Below are 16,460 nucleotides of genomic sequence, written 5' to 3' on the forward strand. Positions count from 1 at the left end.
TGGGTGGTAGTGGGGTTTGCAATTGCGCAGGGAAAGGGTATTCTGGACACCCCAGGCCCAGGGACCTACCTGTGTGTGCACAGGCCTAGAAGTGTGACAACGCAAGGTGTGTTTTTGCTTGTGGGAATGGGTGGTGATAGGGAGGCCACTGAACTGGACCCAGAATGATGAGCCTGTCTCGGGGAGTTTGTGAGATGGTCAGGTGGAGACAGCCAATAGGCAGGTAGATGCAGGGAGTCAAAAAGGGAAATATTAGCAATTGTCAACACAGAGGGCCGGGAGCCCTGGCAGAGAACAGGATGGTATAGCCTAGTGCAGTGGTTCTCGGCAGGGGATAATCTTCCCCCCACTCCCAGGAAACATTTGGCAGTGTCTGCAGACACTTTTGGTTGTCCCAACTGGGGGATGCTACCCGTACCTAGTGGGCAGAGGCCAGGGATGCAGTTAAACATCCTACAGTGCTAGAAATGCCGATAGTGCCTAGGTTGAAAAACCCTGGTGTAGTGGCCTGGTTCTCAAACTTTTGGTCTCAGGATCCCTTTATATTCTTAAAAATTGAGGACATCAAAAGAGCTTTTGCTTGGGTCATGCAGACTCTGGAAAATTCCACCGCACTTGCAAGAGATCATGACCATGGAAAAGTACTGTGAGGAGTTCTGACTTTGTGAACCCTCGGAAAGGGTCTCCTGATCCAGTAGAAAGCCTAGGACCACAGTTTGAGAATCTCTGGCCTGGTGTTTTAGGGTTGCAATTGTAAAACTGGAATTCCCGAGTTCAAACCACAGCTCCAAAGAGGGAAGTATTATTGTTAATATTAGTTATTGCCCCACATACTACCTGGGGCAAAGTGAATTAACGTTTCTGGTCCCCACTGTTGCCCACAGGCATTCTGCTGCCTAAGGCTACTACCTACGTGCAATAAAACACCTGAACAGGGCCAACTATTATTATCATTGCTGTAACGCCAATAAATACACCTGGCCCTGGGGCTCACTTCCCTTCAACACGTTTGTCCAGAGAATAAATCTAGGTCAGGCAGGGAAGAGGCCCGAGGCCTGGGTGGCACCCTGGAAGTGGTGACCTCTTTTGCATTAGGTTTTGATGGAAAAGAAGGGTAGTGCCATGAAGGAAGGGCATTCTGGTCTGGCTAACTACACCGCTCCCAGGATAGAGGCCCTCGGTTCCTAGCAAAGCATGGGACCGAGAAGACCTGGAACCTTTGGGTCTCCCCCGAGAACTCCTCAATACGTCCTGGTCCACCTCGCTCTAAATTCACCTTCCCCACAACCGTTTGCCGTGACTCAACATGGCGTTAGAATCCCACAAGGCACCTTTGTCCTTAGTTCCCAACTGGAGATTTTACCCCGCCTATTGGTCGCAGAGATGACTGCCCACGGTCCGATGCCCGCCCGGCCCTTCGACGCGTCCACGCGTGGGGTCCCGTTTCAAGATGGCAGTAGCCCCCTGGCTCTTTGGGGGGCTCTGCTTCCGTTTCCGGGACCAGAATCCGGAAGTGGCAGTTGAGGGGCCTCTTCCTATCCCCAGCTGCGGTTGCTGTGAGTGGAGGGCGAACGGCTATGGCGGCGGTCGCAGCGAGTCCAGCGGCTGCGGCCGAGGACCAAGAGCTACAGCGCGAAGCGGTGCCGGGCCTCGAGAGCCAGCGGCGCCAGATCGAAAACGGCGAGAATGGGCGAGGGCGTCCGCTGCAGGCCGGCGAAAGCTGGTGAGGCAGAGCTGTGAGCAGAGCCTCTGCTGGAGGGGACGGAGGGGGCGTTGGTGCCGGCGGGGGACGCGGCGGCCGAGGTCCGCAGGAGCGCTGCCGTGGGGGCGGGGGAGTGGCCTGTGGGACTGAGGACGGGAGGGGCGGGGAAGTGCCTTGTCTGGGAAAGAGGCGGGGCCTGCAAGGTGGAGCCTGCGGCCTGAGAACGGGACGCGGTTTGTTGTGGAGAGGCAGGGGGCGGGGCATGAGAAAAAAAACGGCCCGACCGCGTGGTTGGAACTTGGAGCCTGGGAAGCAGGCGGTCTCGGCAGAGGAGCCGGGGCGCTTGGTCTGCGAGACATAATGGAGCATCCGGGGGGCGGCCCCGGCTGCCCATCCGCGCTCGAGTACGGAGGCGAAGCGGATGACGTCGGGCAGAAGCCCGGCGTCTGAGCCGAGCGGCTGGGCGCGGGGGGCGGGGGGCGGGGGGCGGGAGCCGGAGCCTGCGTTGCGGAGGGAGCTGGCGCCTGGGAACGAGGCTTGTGACGCAGGCCAAGGGGCGTGTCCTGAGACCAAGGAAAGACTGCAGAGGGGAGGTGGTGCCTGTGAAGCAGAAAATGGCGCCTGCGAATGAGCAAAGTTTGTGACGCGACGAGGTTTTTGCCTCTGGCGGAGCCCTTCCCAGGACGGGAGAAAGTGCAGGTGATTGGCACGGGAGGGGCCTTCGATGTTACTTTGTTTTCTGTTTTAGTACGGTTTTGTTTTTGGAATCGGGAAAAAAATAGCTATTTTGAAAAATGTCAATGCGTATCTTGATAAATCGGCTTGTTTAATTGATTTCTTTGCTAACCAGTGCTTGAAATGTACTGTGCCTGGGTTCGTTGTATTTCTCGCCGAGTTGCATCTCGTTTTTTAAATTGTGAAATACTTAAGACTCGAAGAGATATATATGAAATGTTTGCATAGTCCAGGTTGATGGACATTCTAAAAAATATAAACGGCCTGTGCTCCTCAAAAATTTCAAGGTCGTGAGAGACAAAGGATGAAGAACTGTTCCAGATTGAAGAAATTAATGGGATTGAAGGAGTCATGATAACTAAATGCAACGTGTGATCCTGGGTTGGATCCCGGAGCAGAAAAAATAAATTATTTTCTAAAAATCAGGTTTTTTTTTTTTCTCCGAAGATGTATTTTCTCTTTTCTGCTGTGAGAGATATGAATGGGAAAATTGGTACAACTTTACTAAGGTCTGTAGATTAGATATTAGTGCTCCTAATTTCTTACATTTGATAACTGTATTGTGATTATGAAATGGAATATCTTTGTTTTTAGGAAATGCATACTGAAACATTTAGGGGCAAAGAACCATCGTGTAAGCAGCTTACTCTGAAACGCTTGAAAGAATAGCGTACATAGAAATGTATTTAAATAAACAGCGATGGAGCAGATGGTTAAAATGTTAAATTTGGAGAATCTGGATGAAGGGCACGCGGGAATTCTTTGTATTATTTTTGCAGTTTTTCTGAGTCCATTTCAAAGTAAAAATTTTAAATAGTAAAAACTGTGTGAATTAGCCACCTGGGTTGAAGATTCAGACCGTTACCTTAAGAAATCCTTCTGTGCCCCTCCCAGGTGAAAAACATCCCTCTCCCTGCGCCACAGGACACTCTTCTCCTGAATTTAATTTCGTTAACGTTTTTCCACCATTGTATGCATCCCTAAATAGTATTTGTGGTCTAAGCTTTCATTTTATGGGGGATATACATGAACTACTGGATGCATACCGTGTGTCTTTTGCATCATATCAGGTGGGTACTCGGTATCCAGATGACGTCATTGGTGACGTTAGCCTTGATCCCTGGGGGAAGGTGGTCTCTGCTGGGTTTCTCCACTGTGAAGGTACTATTTTCCTCGTCCATACCTAGTATTGCTTTTACAATACTTTGCTCAACACGTTTTAACGGTCTTCCCCTCTCAGGCCATGTAAATGCTAAAATTCTTACAGGGACTTGCAGGGGCTTTATGATGGCGGGGCTGGTCCCTGGCTCTCATTTCTTCTCCCATCTCTCTTCTCCTTACCCTGCCCCTCACTTTCTCCATCCGGCCATATTGGACTCTTGCTGTTCCTCGATCCATCGCCTCAAGCATGGCTCTCACCTGAAAGCCTTTAGGAGTGAGGGTTGCTAATTTTACAGAGTTCCTTAATCACAGCACTAGTGAGATACATGTTCCAGTTCCTGGAGGGACAAGTGGGGATTTCTCCAAATGAGAAACAGGAAGCCAAGCAGTTTATTTTACCAACACACTATAGCTCTCCAGCAAGGCAAAGCCTCGGTGCCTCCTCAGAAGAACAGCAATAACAGGAACATTTTTATAGCCCATTTGGAGGTGTTGCCTAGGGCCTGGGGGCTTTGGTTCCTGCCCCCATCCTGCCTTTACAGCCTTGTTGTGACAATACCCTTTAAGGTTACCCCACCCCTACCAGGTTTCCTTTTGGGTGTTGAAAGTGTTTTGGAAGTAGATAGAGGTTGCACAACACTGAATGTACTAAATGCCACTGGATTGTTCACTTTTAAAGTAGTTAACTTCATGTTATGTGGATAAAAAAATATGATCTGATGATAAAAAAAAATGTATCCTATCAGTGTTGGTTCAGTATTAAAGCTGGTTTATCGCTGCTCTTGTAGATAATATCATGCAGCATTTTTCCGTAACTCCATTTTTTAATGTTTGTATAGAGCAAAAAGCATCTCAAGATTCTTTAATTTGCAGTCCATTTTACAAGGGTTTGCTGCAGTGGTCAGGAAATTTGTGTTTATAGAGCATTTCAAAGTCATGGACTAAGCCCAAATCATAAACCTAATATCCACTTTAATATTTGCACCTTCTATCTTTTGTCAGCTGGCAGAGCTGGCCGAGGGCAGTTCATTCATTTGGCCATCTGAACTGATTTTATTTTTAGGCGAAGCTTACATTTTAAGAGAGGATGCAAAAAAAAAAAAAAAAAAAAAAAGAAGCTGTGCTAGTATAGCCTCCTTGGCAAATTTTCAAGGATGAACCGCCCCCAACAATTAAATCTTGGTTAGCTGAAGGCGTCTGTAGGTCTGTGCAGGTTGTGGATAGTTTCCTAACAGAGGTAAGCAAGCATGGGGTTCTCTTTGTTCAGGTAAGGAAGGTGGGTGGCTGGGTTCAGTATCGCAGCATTGGTAACGGTGCGCGAAGGGAAAGCAGCATCTCATTGGAGCTTCGAGAAGAGCCTAGAGATGCTGAGGGTTTTCTGTCAATGGAGAAGGCTGCGTAGCGCGGGGAACCATTACCTTTAGTGAAGACGCTAGAACTAAATCAACTGAAATTTCCACGTTTGGTTGCCGATTGCTGCTGTAGCTGTCACACAAGGTAAATATGCCATGGCTGCTAGATCTAATGAAAAGACTGAAATAAACAATAGGCCTCTGACAATTCCCCTCCAATGGAGGCGGTAGTCCCAGTACCTGTTCAGACTTTTTGTGAACCAAAAAGGGAAAAGGGTTTGTGAGTCGAGAGTCCTGGGGCGGTGGAGTGGAGGGTGTGTTTTGGGAGACAGTTACTGTACTCGTCTTTGTTGCTTGAACGGGAGTATGCTTTTTAGCTTCAAAAGTCTGCAGTGATGGACAGGTGTTTATATTACTATCTGTAATTGAATATAATTAACTAGTAAACCTAGGAATACAAGCTTTCTTTTTGGTTTGTCATTTTTTAAAAATCAAGTTTGGAAAGTGAAAGAGCTTTTATGAAAATGTGAATGAAAATGGGGGGCGTTTTAGATAAACCTGATGCATCATAGGGCAAACCTTTGTGGTATCTCCCAGTGACAGTTTAGGCACAAAAGAAAACATTTTAACAGGGTTGTTATTCTGAATTTGGGAACGATAAAACAAGAATGGTTTGGTTTTTTTTAACAAGATAGAAAATGATATAAGTTGAAGACAATATTTGCAAGTCAACCTTGCAAAACACACAGTGATAACTAACAAAGATTATTAGGAGCTTAACTTTTTTTTAAAAGCAAGGATTCTTTTTAAAAAAAATGAATTAGAATGGCAAGCACCAAGAGTTAACTGATTTGGTGACAAAAAAGGCATTGCCAATCTGGGCATGAATTACTGTCATTTTACAGAAAATGGCTCAGATTCTATTTTTTCTCCTTTGGTACGCTCTTCATTTAACAATTTGCAGAAAGATTGATTTATATGCCTTCTTATTTACGTAGTTAGGTTTTTACAGCTATATAAATAATAAATTTAGAACAATGTAATAGTACACTTACCGTCCGAATAACCTAATAACCCTATAATAAACAAAACAAGTAGAAAATCTCATCTCTCAGTTGATATCCACATATCTGTTTCTTTGTATTACATCTAGTGTAATTATTAATCAAAATATTATAACCCAGTATTTTCTCCAGACACAGGAGAAATCTAGAGGACAGTTACTGGTTAGTAATTTCTTTCCATAAGTACATATTTCACATCATTTTAACAAATTCGAGGAAACACAAACATTAAGTGACTTCAGCAGTATCTATTTTATTTCTATGTACTAGCAACAAGAAATTAGAAAATTAAAATTTAAGATACCATTTAGAGTAGCAACCCCCAAAAATGGAATATGTAGGCGTAAATGTAGCACTTGGGTGCTTTTTGATTAGACAGTGACACATCTGTCATGACTGCCACCTGAGCTGACAGATTATGAGACATCCCAATTCAGAAATATTAAAAATTTTCAGTGGCTTTGAATTGAGAAAGTATGGTAGCAATGTTTTGTGAAAATTTATGGAAAACTTTGGTCTTCTATGAAGCCTTTAGAAATTCAGGTTGTAGCCAGATCTGGAGGTTTTGCTTACCACTATAAAGAGTGGTTTTAATGTTAACTTTCCTTGAAAAATCTGCTATAAAAAATAACCCCAGGAGCTGTGCCTCCCTGTGCATCGAAGGTCACGTTAACAATAAACTAGCCTTCCTGAGCAAATTAACCTCACAGACCGTCAATAAAGGCAGTTAAAAACCATGAAGGGGGGCTGCAAAGTTGCAAGTTGGGGGCAGGGGGCAGGGGTCAGGTCCCTGGTCGGGTCTTCTGGATAAGCTAAGTGAGGAAAGTGTTTGTGGCCTGAGCACTGGGCTGGGGAGGGTGCGTGTCCCTGGCATGCATAAAGTGCAGGGTCTGTGGGGGTCACTGCAACCCCTCAAATAAATAAATGAATAAAAAGCAACCCACAGAAAATGTTTGCCTATTCGGGCGACATGTTACTATTTCAAAGTTTTTCTATACCTCCAGCCCCCCACCTTTCTGATCCCTTTTATAAACGAACGTTGCCATTTTAAAGAATCCAATGTCTGGAGTTAGACTGCTGGAAAAGTAACCAATACAGTGTTAACATATTTTTCATCAGCTTTGTAATTTTTAAAGAAGTGTTTATTTGAGGCTGTTACTTGGGACAGCCTTTTTTTGTGTCAACAATTCCATAGCGGAGGAAGTTCCCGTTGTGGCGCCGAGGGAACAAATCCGACTAGAATCCATGAAGAAGCGGGTTCGATCCCTGGCCCCGCTCAGCGGGTCAGGGATCTGGCATTGCTGTGAGCTGTGGCTGTAGGTCACTGACACACAGACGCAGCTCGATTCTAGCTATAGCGCCGATTCAACCCCTAGCCTGGGAGCCCATGTGCCTCAGGTGCAGCCCTAAAAAGCAAAAAAAAAAAAAAAATCCATAACAGGGCAGCTTTGGGTTGGGAGGATGAGGATCCTGTGTACGTGAACTTTTTTGTCCAAGCCGGGGAATCAGAATGGTAACAGCACATATCCCTTTAGCACTTCGTATATGTCAGGTATTTTGCAGACTTGAGAATTTCTCATGACATTTTCGGAAGGCAGATTTCAGCAGTCCTAAATGTCTCCTAGTCGTGTGTATAAAAGTTTGTCATTTAACAGAGAGCTGGTGATGCTGTACTTAAAGATGGTTCTGATGGTAAATTTTATATGTTTTTCCCCACTGTTTTATAAAGAGTGAGCTAGTCCATAAGCTTAGAAAAATATAGAGCAAAAATAAATCCCAAGTACAAAAAATGATTTTAAAGATGGCAGTATGTGGTCTTTGAAGGAAAACCTGGTGATTCTTTTGGCATTTAAATTTCTTTTCAAGTTCTTAGCGAAAGATTTTTGTACCCTTTTCAAACACTGCCCACTTAACCAATGGTTAAAGTCTCATAACATTGGCTGTAAAAAACAGTTAATTTGAACCCAGTTTAACTGTGATACTCCACAGACTAAGACGAGTGAATTGCTGTTTATTCTAGAATAAAATCTCCTGTTTCCTGGCACTGTGGGTATGAGGCTGGGGTGTTTTTTTTTGCTGTTTCTTAGCACATTGTCTCTTTTTAACCAACTCTCTTTTAGTATCCTAAGAAGTTAAGTATTCTCTCCAAATCTGGGTCTCACTGAATAAATTTTGCCTCTAATTTATTTTTATATGAGGCTGCAAGTTTTCTGAAATGTTGAATCCTGGGAAGCATTTCTCATTTTTCATTACAAACATTTGCTTGACATGTATAGCCTGGTCTTAGTTTTCAGTGTACGCGAACCTGGTCACCTCCGCCTGTAACGTGTTGATCCTTTTAGTCTCATAGCCATGGGAAGTGGTAGCATCAACCCCCTGGTAACCATGTGATCGCCCCTGTCACCTGTCTGGTCCAGGTTCCTCGTGGAGCAGCACTGGTACCAGAAGTGGGAAGAGTACGTGCAGGGAGGAGACCAGGACTCCAGCACCTCCCCTGGCTGCATCAACAATGCTGGGCTCTTTGAAGGTACCAGGCCTCTGCCTCCCACGCCAGCCTCGCCCTGGAGTTCTTGTCCCCTCCATCGCCACACATGATCATAAGCCCCTTCTCTGTGCTAGGTCATTGGTGAGATGGCCAGGGTGACTCATCACTTTCCTTCCTTGATTGTTCCTCTGCCACCTCCCCCTGCTCTCCTGCAGACCAGGTAAACTGGCGCCTCAAGAAGGGACTGGTGGAAGGTGAGGACTATGTGCTGCTCCCAGCGGCTGCTTGGCATTACCTGGTCAACTGGTATGGTCTAGAGCATGGCCAGCCTCCTGTCGAACGCAAGGTATAGTGGGTGCAGGGGGCGCTGGTGGCGGCGGCGGCGGTGGTGGTGGTGGGGGAGCTTCCGTCGGGGGGAGGGTAGGAGGAAGGCCTCGTGGGCCCAGGGCACGGGTCCAGAGCTGTGTGTGGAGGTGTGTGCTGGATCCATACACCTGTATCGGCTTTCCGCTCCCCTCACCAGTCACTAGACAGTGTCTTGCTGTGTCCCCTGTGTTTGCTTGCCTGTGCACGCCACCGCCCCCCCCCACGCATCCTCATACGCGTGACGGTGCCTTGTGTGTCCGCCTGTGGGCGTGCTCCTCCCAGGTGCTGGTGCCTGTGTCCGTGTGTGTGCTGGCTGGGTACACCTGTGTGTGCCCCCTTCCCTCCTTCCAGGTCGTGGAGCTGCCCGGCATCCAGAAGGTCGAAGTGTACCCAGTAGAACTGCTGCTTGTCCAGCACAGTGATATGGACACAGCCCACACTGCTCAATTCAGCCACACAGATTCGCTCGGTGAGTCTCCGGGGAGCCGGCCCGGGGTGGCATTCCCAGCCGCAGTCGCAGCTCGGCGACCTCAGGAGTCTGATGCCAAGCTGGGTGGCTCCTTCACGGGCTCAGGAAGGTGCTGAGTGTGCTCCATCCCCCTGCCCAGACCTCGTCTTACACACCGCGCGGGAGCAGTTTCTGGTGAGCCCCCAGGAGGAGACACGGCTGTGGATCAAGAACGCAGAGGGCTCCTTTGAGAGGTTGTGCAACACACACGTCACAGTGCTTGACGCCGCTCTCAAGACTGGGCAGGTAAGGGCGGGGAGGGCCTGTCTGCCCACCAGCAGTGCTCACGCTGGGGTGAGTGAGGGCCAGGTGCCAGGCGGCCCTCCATGAATGCCTTTCCTGCTTTTTATTCCTCTCCCTCCAAACCAGGTGGTCATCATGGAGACCCGAAACAAGGATGGCACTTGGCCCAGCGCACAGCCGCACGCCATGTGAGCCCTTGGGGTTTCCGGTTCAGAGTGGGGTCCCGCCGTAGGCAGAACGACCGAGCCCCTGAGCGCATCTCACCTGCAGGTAGCAGGGCCTCAGCTCATAAGGGTTTCTCATCCACCCCAGGAACAGCGCCACGGAGGAGGAGGAGGACTTCCAGGGCCAGCCAGGCATCTGCGGTCTCACCAATCTGGGCAACACGTGCTTCATGAACTCGGCCCTGCAGGTTGGACCTTGAGGGCTAGATCTGGCACAGCACGGGGGTGGCTTCAAGCAGTGGCGGTTGGGGACAGCGCGAGGGGGGACGGCAGGGCAAGGGGTCAGGTCGGACGCTGGGGCCCCAGAGGTCTGGCGTGACATGCCCGGCCTCCCAGAACGTCGATGCCTTGTCCCCTCCACTCGCTCTCTGCCTTCCCGTGGCTCCGCTCCTTCGCCACCACCCTGTGCCCTCTTCCCCTCCCCCCAGCCCTTTTTCCCCTCTTCCTCCTCCCTGCTCTCTTGCTGTTCTCCTGCCCCACCCTGGTGACCGCGCTCTCCTCTTCATTCCCCTGGCTGGCCCCTGCCTCCTGCAGTGCCTCAGCAACGTGCCGCAGCTCACCGAGTACTTCCTCAAAAACCGCTACCTGGAGGAGCTCAACTTCTGCAACCCGCTGGGCATGAAGGGGGAGATCGCCGAGGCCTACGCGGACCTGGTGAAGCAGGCGTGGTCCGGCCACCACCGCTCCATCGTGCCCCACGTGTTCAAGGTACAGCTCTGCCCACGGCTCTCCCCCCCAACGCCTGACTCCCGCGCACTTGCGCTGATGGCCCTGCCCATCTTCTCAGACCAAGGTCGGCCACTTCGCGTCCCAGTTTCTGGGCTACCAGCAGCATGACTCACAGGAGCTGCTGTCGTTCCTCCTGGATGGGCTGCACGAGGACCTCAACCGTGTCAAGAAGAAGGAATACGTGGAGCTGTGCGATGCTGCGGGGAGGCCAGATCAGGTGGGCGCTCCTGAAGACCCCCCCATCCCGAGGGCCTCATTAAAGCCACTAGGGGCCTCTGCCCCAGGGATTTTCTGGTCCCCCTGACGTATCCCACACCTGACCATGTTCTGTTACACCCCTCTTTTCTGACCTCGGTCCCAGCCTTGGCAGCAAGGCCACATCTGCTCCCCCCCACTCCCGGCCCCTACAACCAATCCAGAATTAACCCCCACCCAGGGCCCCTGCCCCACCTCACCCCCAGCCCTGACAGTGAACAGTCTCCAGACAGCCCTGGCGGTAACACTGCCTCTGGACTTTGCCCGTGGCCTTAACCTTAACTGGAATCCCATGCGCATCCACCCCAAAACCGTGCTTTTCCCCTGCCCCGGGTGGACCTCACCGCCCATCACACCGCTGTCAACAGGAGGTGGCTCAGGAGGCCTGGCAGAACCACAAACGGCGGAACGATTCCGTGATCGTGGACACTTTCCATGGCCTCTTCAAGTCCACGCTGGTGTGCCCCGATTGCGGCAACGTGTCTGTGACATTCGACCCCTTCTGCTACCTCAGTGTCCCGCTGCCTGTCAGCCACAAGAGGGTCATGGAGGTCTTCTTCGTCTCCATGGACCCCCGCCGCAAGCCAGAGCAGGTACGGGGACAGTGGGGGCACGGGCCGTGATGAGGGCCCTGCGGTCAGAGTGGGATTCCTCTGCCCTGCCTCCGGGTCTCCTGCCCTGACTCTCCACGTGTCCTGCTGCTCTTTTGTGGATACCGTTTCTCCCTCAGCACCGGCTCGTGGTCCCCAAGAAAGGCAAGATCTCGGATCTGTGTGTGGCTCTGGCCAAACACACTGGCGTCTCGCCAGAAAGGGTGAGGCTTTGTGGATGGAGGGCAGTTGGGATTCAGGGGAACGGAGGCAGAAGGGTGGAGGGGAGACGTTGTAGACTGACCGGTCCCCTCCCCGCCTCTCATTCCCAGATGATGGTGGCCGACGTCTTCAGTCACCGCTTCTATAAGATCTACCAGCTGGAGGAGTCTCTGAGCAGCATCTTGGACAGAGATGACATCTTCATGTGAGTGAGAGCACCGGGGAGATGGAGGGTGCTCAGGACCCTCCTCCGTTAACCATATCCCCTCTCCTCTCCTTGGCCTGATGCGCAGGGCACCTGCCCTTGCTCGGGGCCTCGGCCATGTGCCTCAGTGGGGTGGGGGGGCTCAGGCTGGTCAGAGAGCGGGGTGGCATCCTGCTACAGGGCATCCTTGGGTGCGGTCTTCCCCGTTATGTGGGGGAGGCTCCTCTTTCTTCCTTCCTTTGTTCAACACTTAACTAGCCCTTCATAGGCACCAGAGGCCGATAGGCACTCCTTGCTCATATCGCAGTCCTTCAAAGCCGGGTGATTTTTGAAACAGGGAATGCTGAGATGCTTGCTGAACACAAAAGCATTGAGAACAAGTCTGCAATCTTTGGATAACGACAATAAAAAGTGCTTTATGAGTAGAAAAGGTCTTCATAAACCCAGCAGTTTTCCAGAAAGAGAATGGTTCCAGGTCCCTGTATCACACACACAAAAAATGTCCACTCCCTCAGTGCCCTGATAATACCAAAGTACTTTATCACACATCACGTAGACAAAGAACTGTGTCCATCATCCCAACAGTTTGTGAAACACCAAACCCTGGGTGACTCTTCAGACCCTTTTCAGAATATTTTCAGGCTATGAGTGGTGAGTGGCTGGAGTACCTGGGGCGGAGTCTGCGAATCCCTCTTGGGTGTCCTGATCAGGCATGACCTGACGTCCATCCCCCGCAGATACGAGGTGTCCGGCAGGGCTGCCATCGGCGAGAACTCCAGAGAGGACGTTGTGCTTCCCATCTACCTGCGGGAGCGCACCCCAGCCCGGGACTACAACAACTCCTACTATGGCCTGATGCTCTTTGGGCACCCGCTCCTGGTGTCGGTACCCCGGGACCGCCTCTCCTGGGACGCCCTGTATCACATCCTGCTGTACCGCCTCTCGTGAGTCTGCCCTTGGGGTCGGGGGCGGGGGGGGGGCAGAACTCAGACCTGAGTGTCTAGCTGGGTACTTGGCCACCTCCCTTCCACTTGCAGAAGACAGCTCAGACTTAACGTGGCCAGAGAAATGCATAGGTTTTTGTTTTTTTTTTCTTTCCTTTCTTTCTTTCTCTCAATTTCTGGCTTTGCCCACCACCTCTCCAGAGGTGAACAAGACAGATGAAACACAGACAGCTTCATCTTGTCCTTAACTGTCTCTTCCTCAGAGAGGCTTGCTGATTTGTGTTTTTACCAATGGATTTTCACTGTGCTTTGAAGATCCGGAGTCTTTAGTGAGGCAAGCAGCAGCGCACTACCAGGCTTTACCTCCTCATCATGTTGCCCTCACAAGCGCTCCTCAGAGGCCTTCCCTGATGGATGTTTACAACTGGTTGTGTGTCTGTTTAGCAGTGACCTGTCACACCTAAGATCCACCCTCCTTAACTGTCAGGCCGCCTCTTCCTGCGTTCCCCTGGCATCTTCTGAGGCCTTCTGGGCTCACCCTTGACGGCTGATTGTGTGGAGGGTTCCCAGGGGCCTCCCATCATAAGCAAAGAAGAATCCCAGGCTCTGCCTTCCCTGCCCTCGTGTCCCTCCCCGAGCGTCTCTTCTGTTCTGTTTGCAGGCGCTACGTGACCAGACCCAGCTCGGATGACGAGGACGATGGTGATGAGAAAGGTGAGACGGAGGAAGGAGGGCGGATCGGCCAGGATGAGGGTCTGCGAGTGTGGTCCCACGGCCAAGGGAGGGGCGGTGGGTCGGCTCGAGGCGGCAGGGTCCAGGGTGGGTCTGACCCACACAGGGTCCACCCGGATGTGCGTGGCCGCTCCGCCCCCCAGGCCTCACACGGCCCCACCGCTGACATCCTCCCCTGTCCTCGCAGACCTGGAGGATAAGGACACCCTCCCTAAGCCTGGACATGTGGCTGGGAGCAGCTCCCAAGACCCTGGGCTGGAGCAGGCTGGGCCCAGCTCTGGCGTCGCGGGCGGGAGCCGGGCCCCCGTGGACAACTCCCCTGGACCATCTCACTGGCCCCAGAGGGCCCGGCGCAAGCACCTCTTCACCCTGCAGACAGTGAACTCCAACGGGACCAGCGACCGCTCGACCTTCAACGAGGATACTCATGGTGTCTCCTTCAGCTGTGAGCCAGGGTTGGGGAGGCGGGAGGTGGGGTTTCCTTGGCAGCAGGGCCCATGACCACCTCCGCTCGTCCCCAGCCCAGCCGTACATCGCCATCGACTGGGAGCCAGAGATGAAGAAGCGGTACTATGACGAGGTGGAGGCCGAGGTAAACGAGCTCCCGGGGATGCGGGGGGCACCTTCAGCTCGCGCCATGCCTCCGCCGAGCCATGGCCCACAGAGCGCCCAGGCCTCGGATTCCTAGCTTCAGAGTCCGTGCTCTTCCCTCGCTTGCTCCCTTGCATCCACTCGTCCTCATGCCTGGCCATCCCCTCCCCTGACCTAGGGCTACGTGAAGCATGACTGCGTCGGCTACGTGCTGAAGAAGGCTCCGGTGCGGCTGCAGGAGTGCATCGAGCTCTTCACCACTGTGGAGACCCTGGAGAAGGAAAACCCCTGGTAAGGGGCCAGAACAGGGCCTCTGGCGGTCCAGTTGGGTGGGACTCCCTGCCCTGGTCCCTGTTACCACTACATGTACCTCCTGCCGCCCTGCCCCTCACGCACCAGGCAGTTGGGAAGTACTTGGGGAGTGGCTGGCAGGACTTTAGTGTGTCAGGAGAGCAAATGAGAATAAGAGGCAGGAGTGCTCATCGTGGCTCAGTGGTTAACAAATCCGACTAGGAACTGTGAGGTTGCGGGTTCGATCCCTGCCCTTGCTCGGTGGGTTGACCATCCGGCGTTGCCATGAGCTGTGGTGTAGGTCGCAGACGCAGCTCGGATCCTGCGTTGCTGTGGCTCTGGCGTAGGCCGGTGGCTACAGCTCCGATTCGACCCCTATCCTGGGAACCTCCATATGCCGCGGGAGTGGCCCAAAAAATGGCAAAAAAGACAAAAAAATAAATGAAATAAAAAAAAACTTAAAAAAAAAAGAAATGGCAAAATGACAAAAAAAAAAGAAGAGGTAGGCTAGGAGTAAGAGAGCATCTCTGGACCAGATGCGGCCCCTGCAGGCCCCATGGCACACAGAGCATGCAGTAGGTGCTTAGAGAGTGTCTGTGTCCTGACCCCTTCCGTAGGTACTGCCCCACCTGCAAGCAGCACCAGCTGGCCACCAAGAAGCTGGACCTGTGGATGCTGCCCGAGACGCTCATCATCCACCTGAAGCGCTTCTCCTACACCAAGTTCTCCCGCGAGAAGCTGGACACTCTTGTGGAGTTTCCCATCCGGTCTGGTCCCTGGGAGGCTGGCAGGGAAGTGGAGGGGGGGGAAGGGGGCGCTGGTAACCCTGCTTAACCCTGTCTCCCCACCCCCAGGGACCTGGACTTCTCGGAGTTCGTCATCAAGCCGCAGAACGAGTCGGCCCCAGAGCTGTACAAATACGATCTCATCGCGGTTTCCAACCATTACGGGGGCCTGCGTGACGGACACTGTAGGTGCCCGGGGGTGGCAGGGGCACACCCCGGGGGTGGGGGGGCGGGGTACCCCCGGTGGGGAACGCAGCGTGTGGACGGGGCGGCGAGGGCATCGGGGTGGGAGGAGCGAGAGCGGGCCCTGGACGCTTCCGAGGCCCCGGAGGGCGGCCGAGGACGCCGGGCTTCGCCCTCTGTTACAGACACCACGTTCGCCTGCAACAAGGACAGCGGTCAGTGGCACTACTTTGATGACAACAGCGTCTCGCCCGTGACGGAGAATCAGATCGAGGTGTGGGTTGCATCCTCCTGTCTCCCCCCCTCCACCCCCCCTTTCCCCGACCCTCACTGACGCCCGTGCTCTCCTCGCAGTCCAAGGCAGCCTACGTCCTCTTCTACCAACGCCAGGACGTGGCCCGTCGCCTGCAGCCCCAGCCCGGCTTCTCTGAGCGCCCCGCGTCCCCCGCCTGTGGTATCCCGCCCAGCTCTGAGTTCATGGATGTAAACTGAGGCCCTGGCCCTGCCACAGGGAAGGAAGCCATCTCCGCTCCCTTCCTTCCCGAGCCCACCCCTGTCCTCTGACCGTGTTAGGTACCCGTGCCAGGTGTCACAGGCTTCGTCGTGGCTACTGTTCTCCTGTGCTGCTATTTCGCTCTCTCCCGGGGAAGAAGAGGTCGTGTCTCCCTCCAGCAGTGTGTTCCCCACCTGTGTTTGCCCCTTAGAGCCTTGCCCTTCCCTTCTATTCTCTATTTATGGTTGTCTCCTGCCCCCTTGTCCTCACCCTGGGGTGTCCTGAGGGGGTGGGGGGGGCGCACCCGAACACAGAGTGTATTTTCTTATTGAAACCCTTTTCCTTGCGCTGTGTATATATAAAAGTGCCAGTGTGTTCCTTGGCAGTGTGGGTTTTCTTTCTTTCTTTTTTTTTTTTTTCACATACGAAGCACCAGTTTTATGCCCGTGTGCTTATTAAACACCAGATGTGTGATGGCTGCTGCTCTGGGTGCTTATGGGGCACCGTCTGTGTGCCAGGTACTATAGTCTCAGGGCTTCTGAAGCACCATCTGGGTGCCAGACATGGTTCTCAGCACCAACTGCATGCCCAGTGTTTTCC

General features: G+C 52.3%; 1 protein-coding gene across 8 annotated transcripts; it reads left to right on the forward strand.

The window, feature by feature from the left end:
• The first annotated feature begins 1,558 nt into the window (after positions 1–1,558).
• USP11 (ubiquitin specific peptidase 11) lies at positions 1,559–16,245 on the forward strand. Of its 8 annotated transcripts, none has more exons than XM_085007735.1 (21): positions 1,559–1,723; positions 8,432–8,541; positions 8,634–8,845; positions 9,217–9,334; positions 9,474–9,619; positions 9,743–9,804; positions 9,929–10,028; positions 10,375–10,548; positions 10,628–10,786; positions 11,193–11,417; positions 11,555–11,638; positions 11,747–11,841; positions 12,579–12,785; positions 13,447–13,499; positions 13,705–13,962; positions 14,039–14,109; positions 14,287–14,399; positions 15,017–15,166; positions 15,254–15,369; positions 15,553–15,641; positions 15,722–16,245. In XM_085007735.1, the coding sequence occupies exons 4-21, from the start codon at positions 9,289–9,291 to the stop codon at positions 15,857–15,859; spliced, it is 2,286 nt and encodes a 761-aa protein (XP_084863861.1). In that variant the 5' UTR covers positions 1,559–1,723; positions 8,432–8,541; positions 8,634–8,845; positions 9,217–9,288; the 3' UTR covers positions 15,860–16,245. The 8 variants fall into 8 exon arrangements, with proteins under 8 accessions (XP_084863861.1, XP_084863864.1, XP_084863857.1 ...); XM_085007738.1 differs by having other exon boundaries at positions 13,705–13,947; XM_085007731.1 differs by having other exon boundaries at positions 8,715–8,845.
• Positions 16,246–16,460: the final 215 nt, after the last annotated feature.

This window comes from Sus scrofa, chromosome X (genome assembly GCF_054392235.1).
Source record: "Sus scrofa isolate SSC_HxYL_T2T_F1_AM1 chromosome X, Sscrofa_HxYL_maternal_Yorkshire_Landrace_v2.0, whole genome shotgun sequence".
Lineage (NCBI taxonomy): Eukaryota > Metazoa > Chordata > Mammalia > Artiodactyla > Suidae > Sus > Sus scrofa.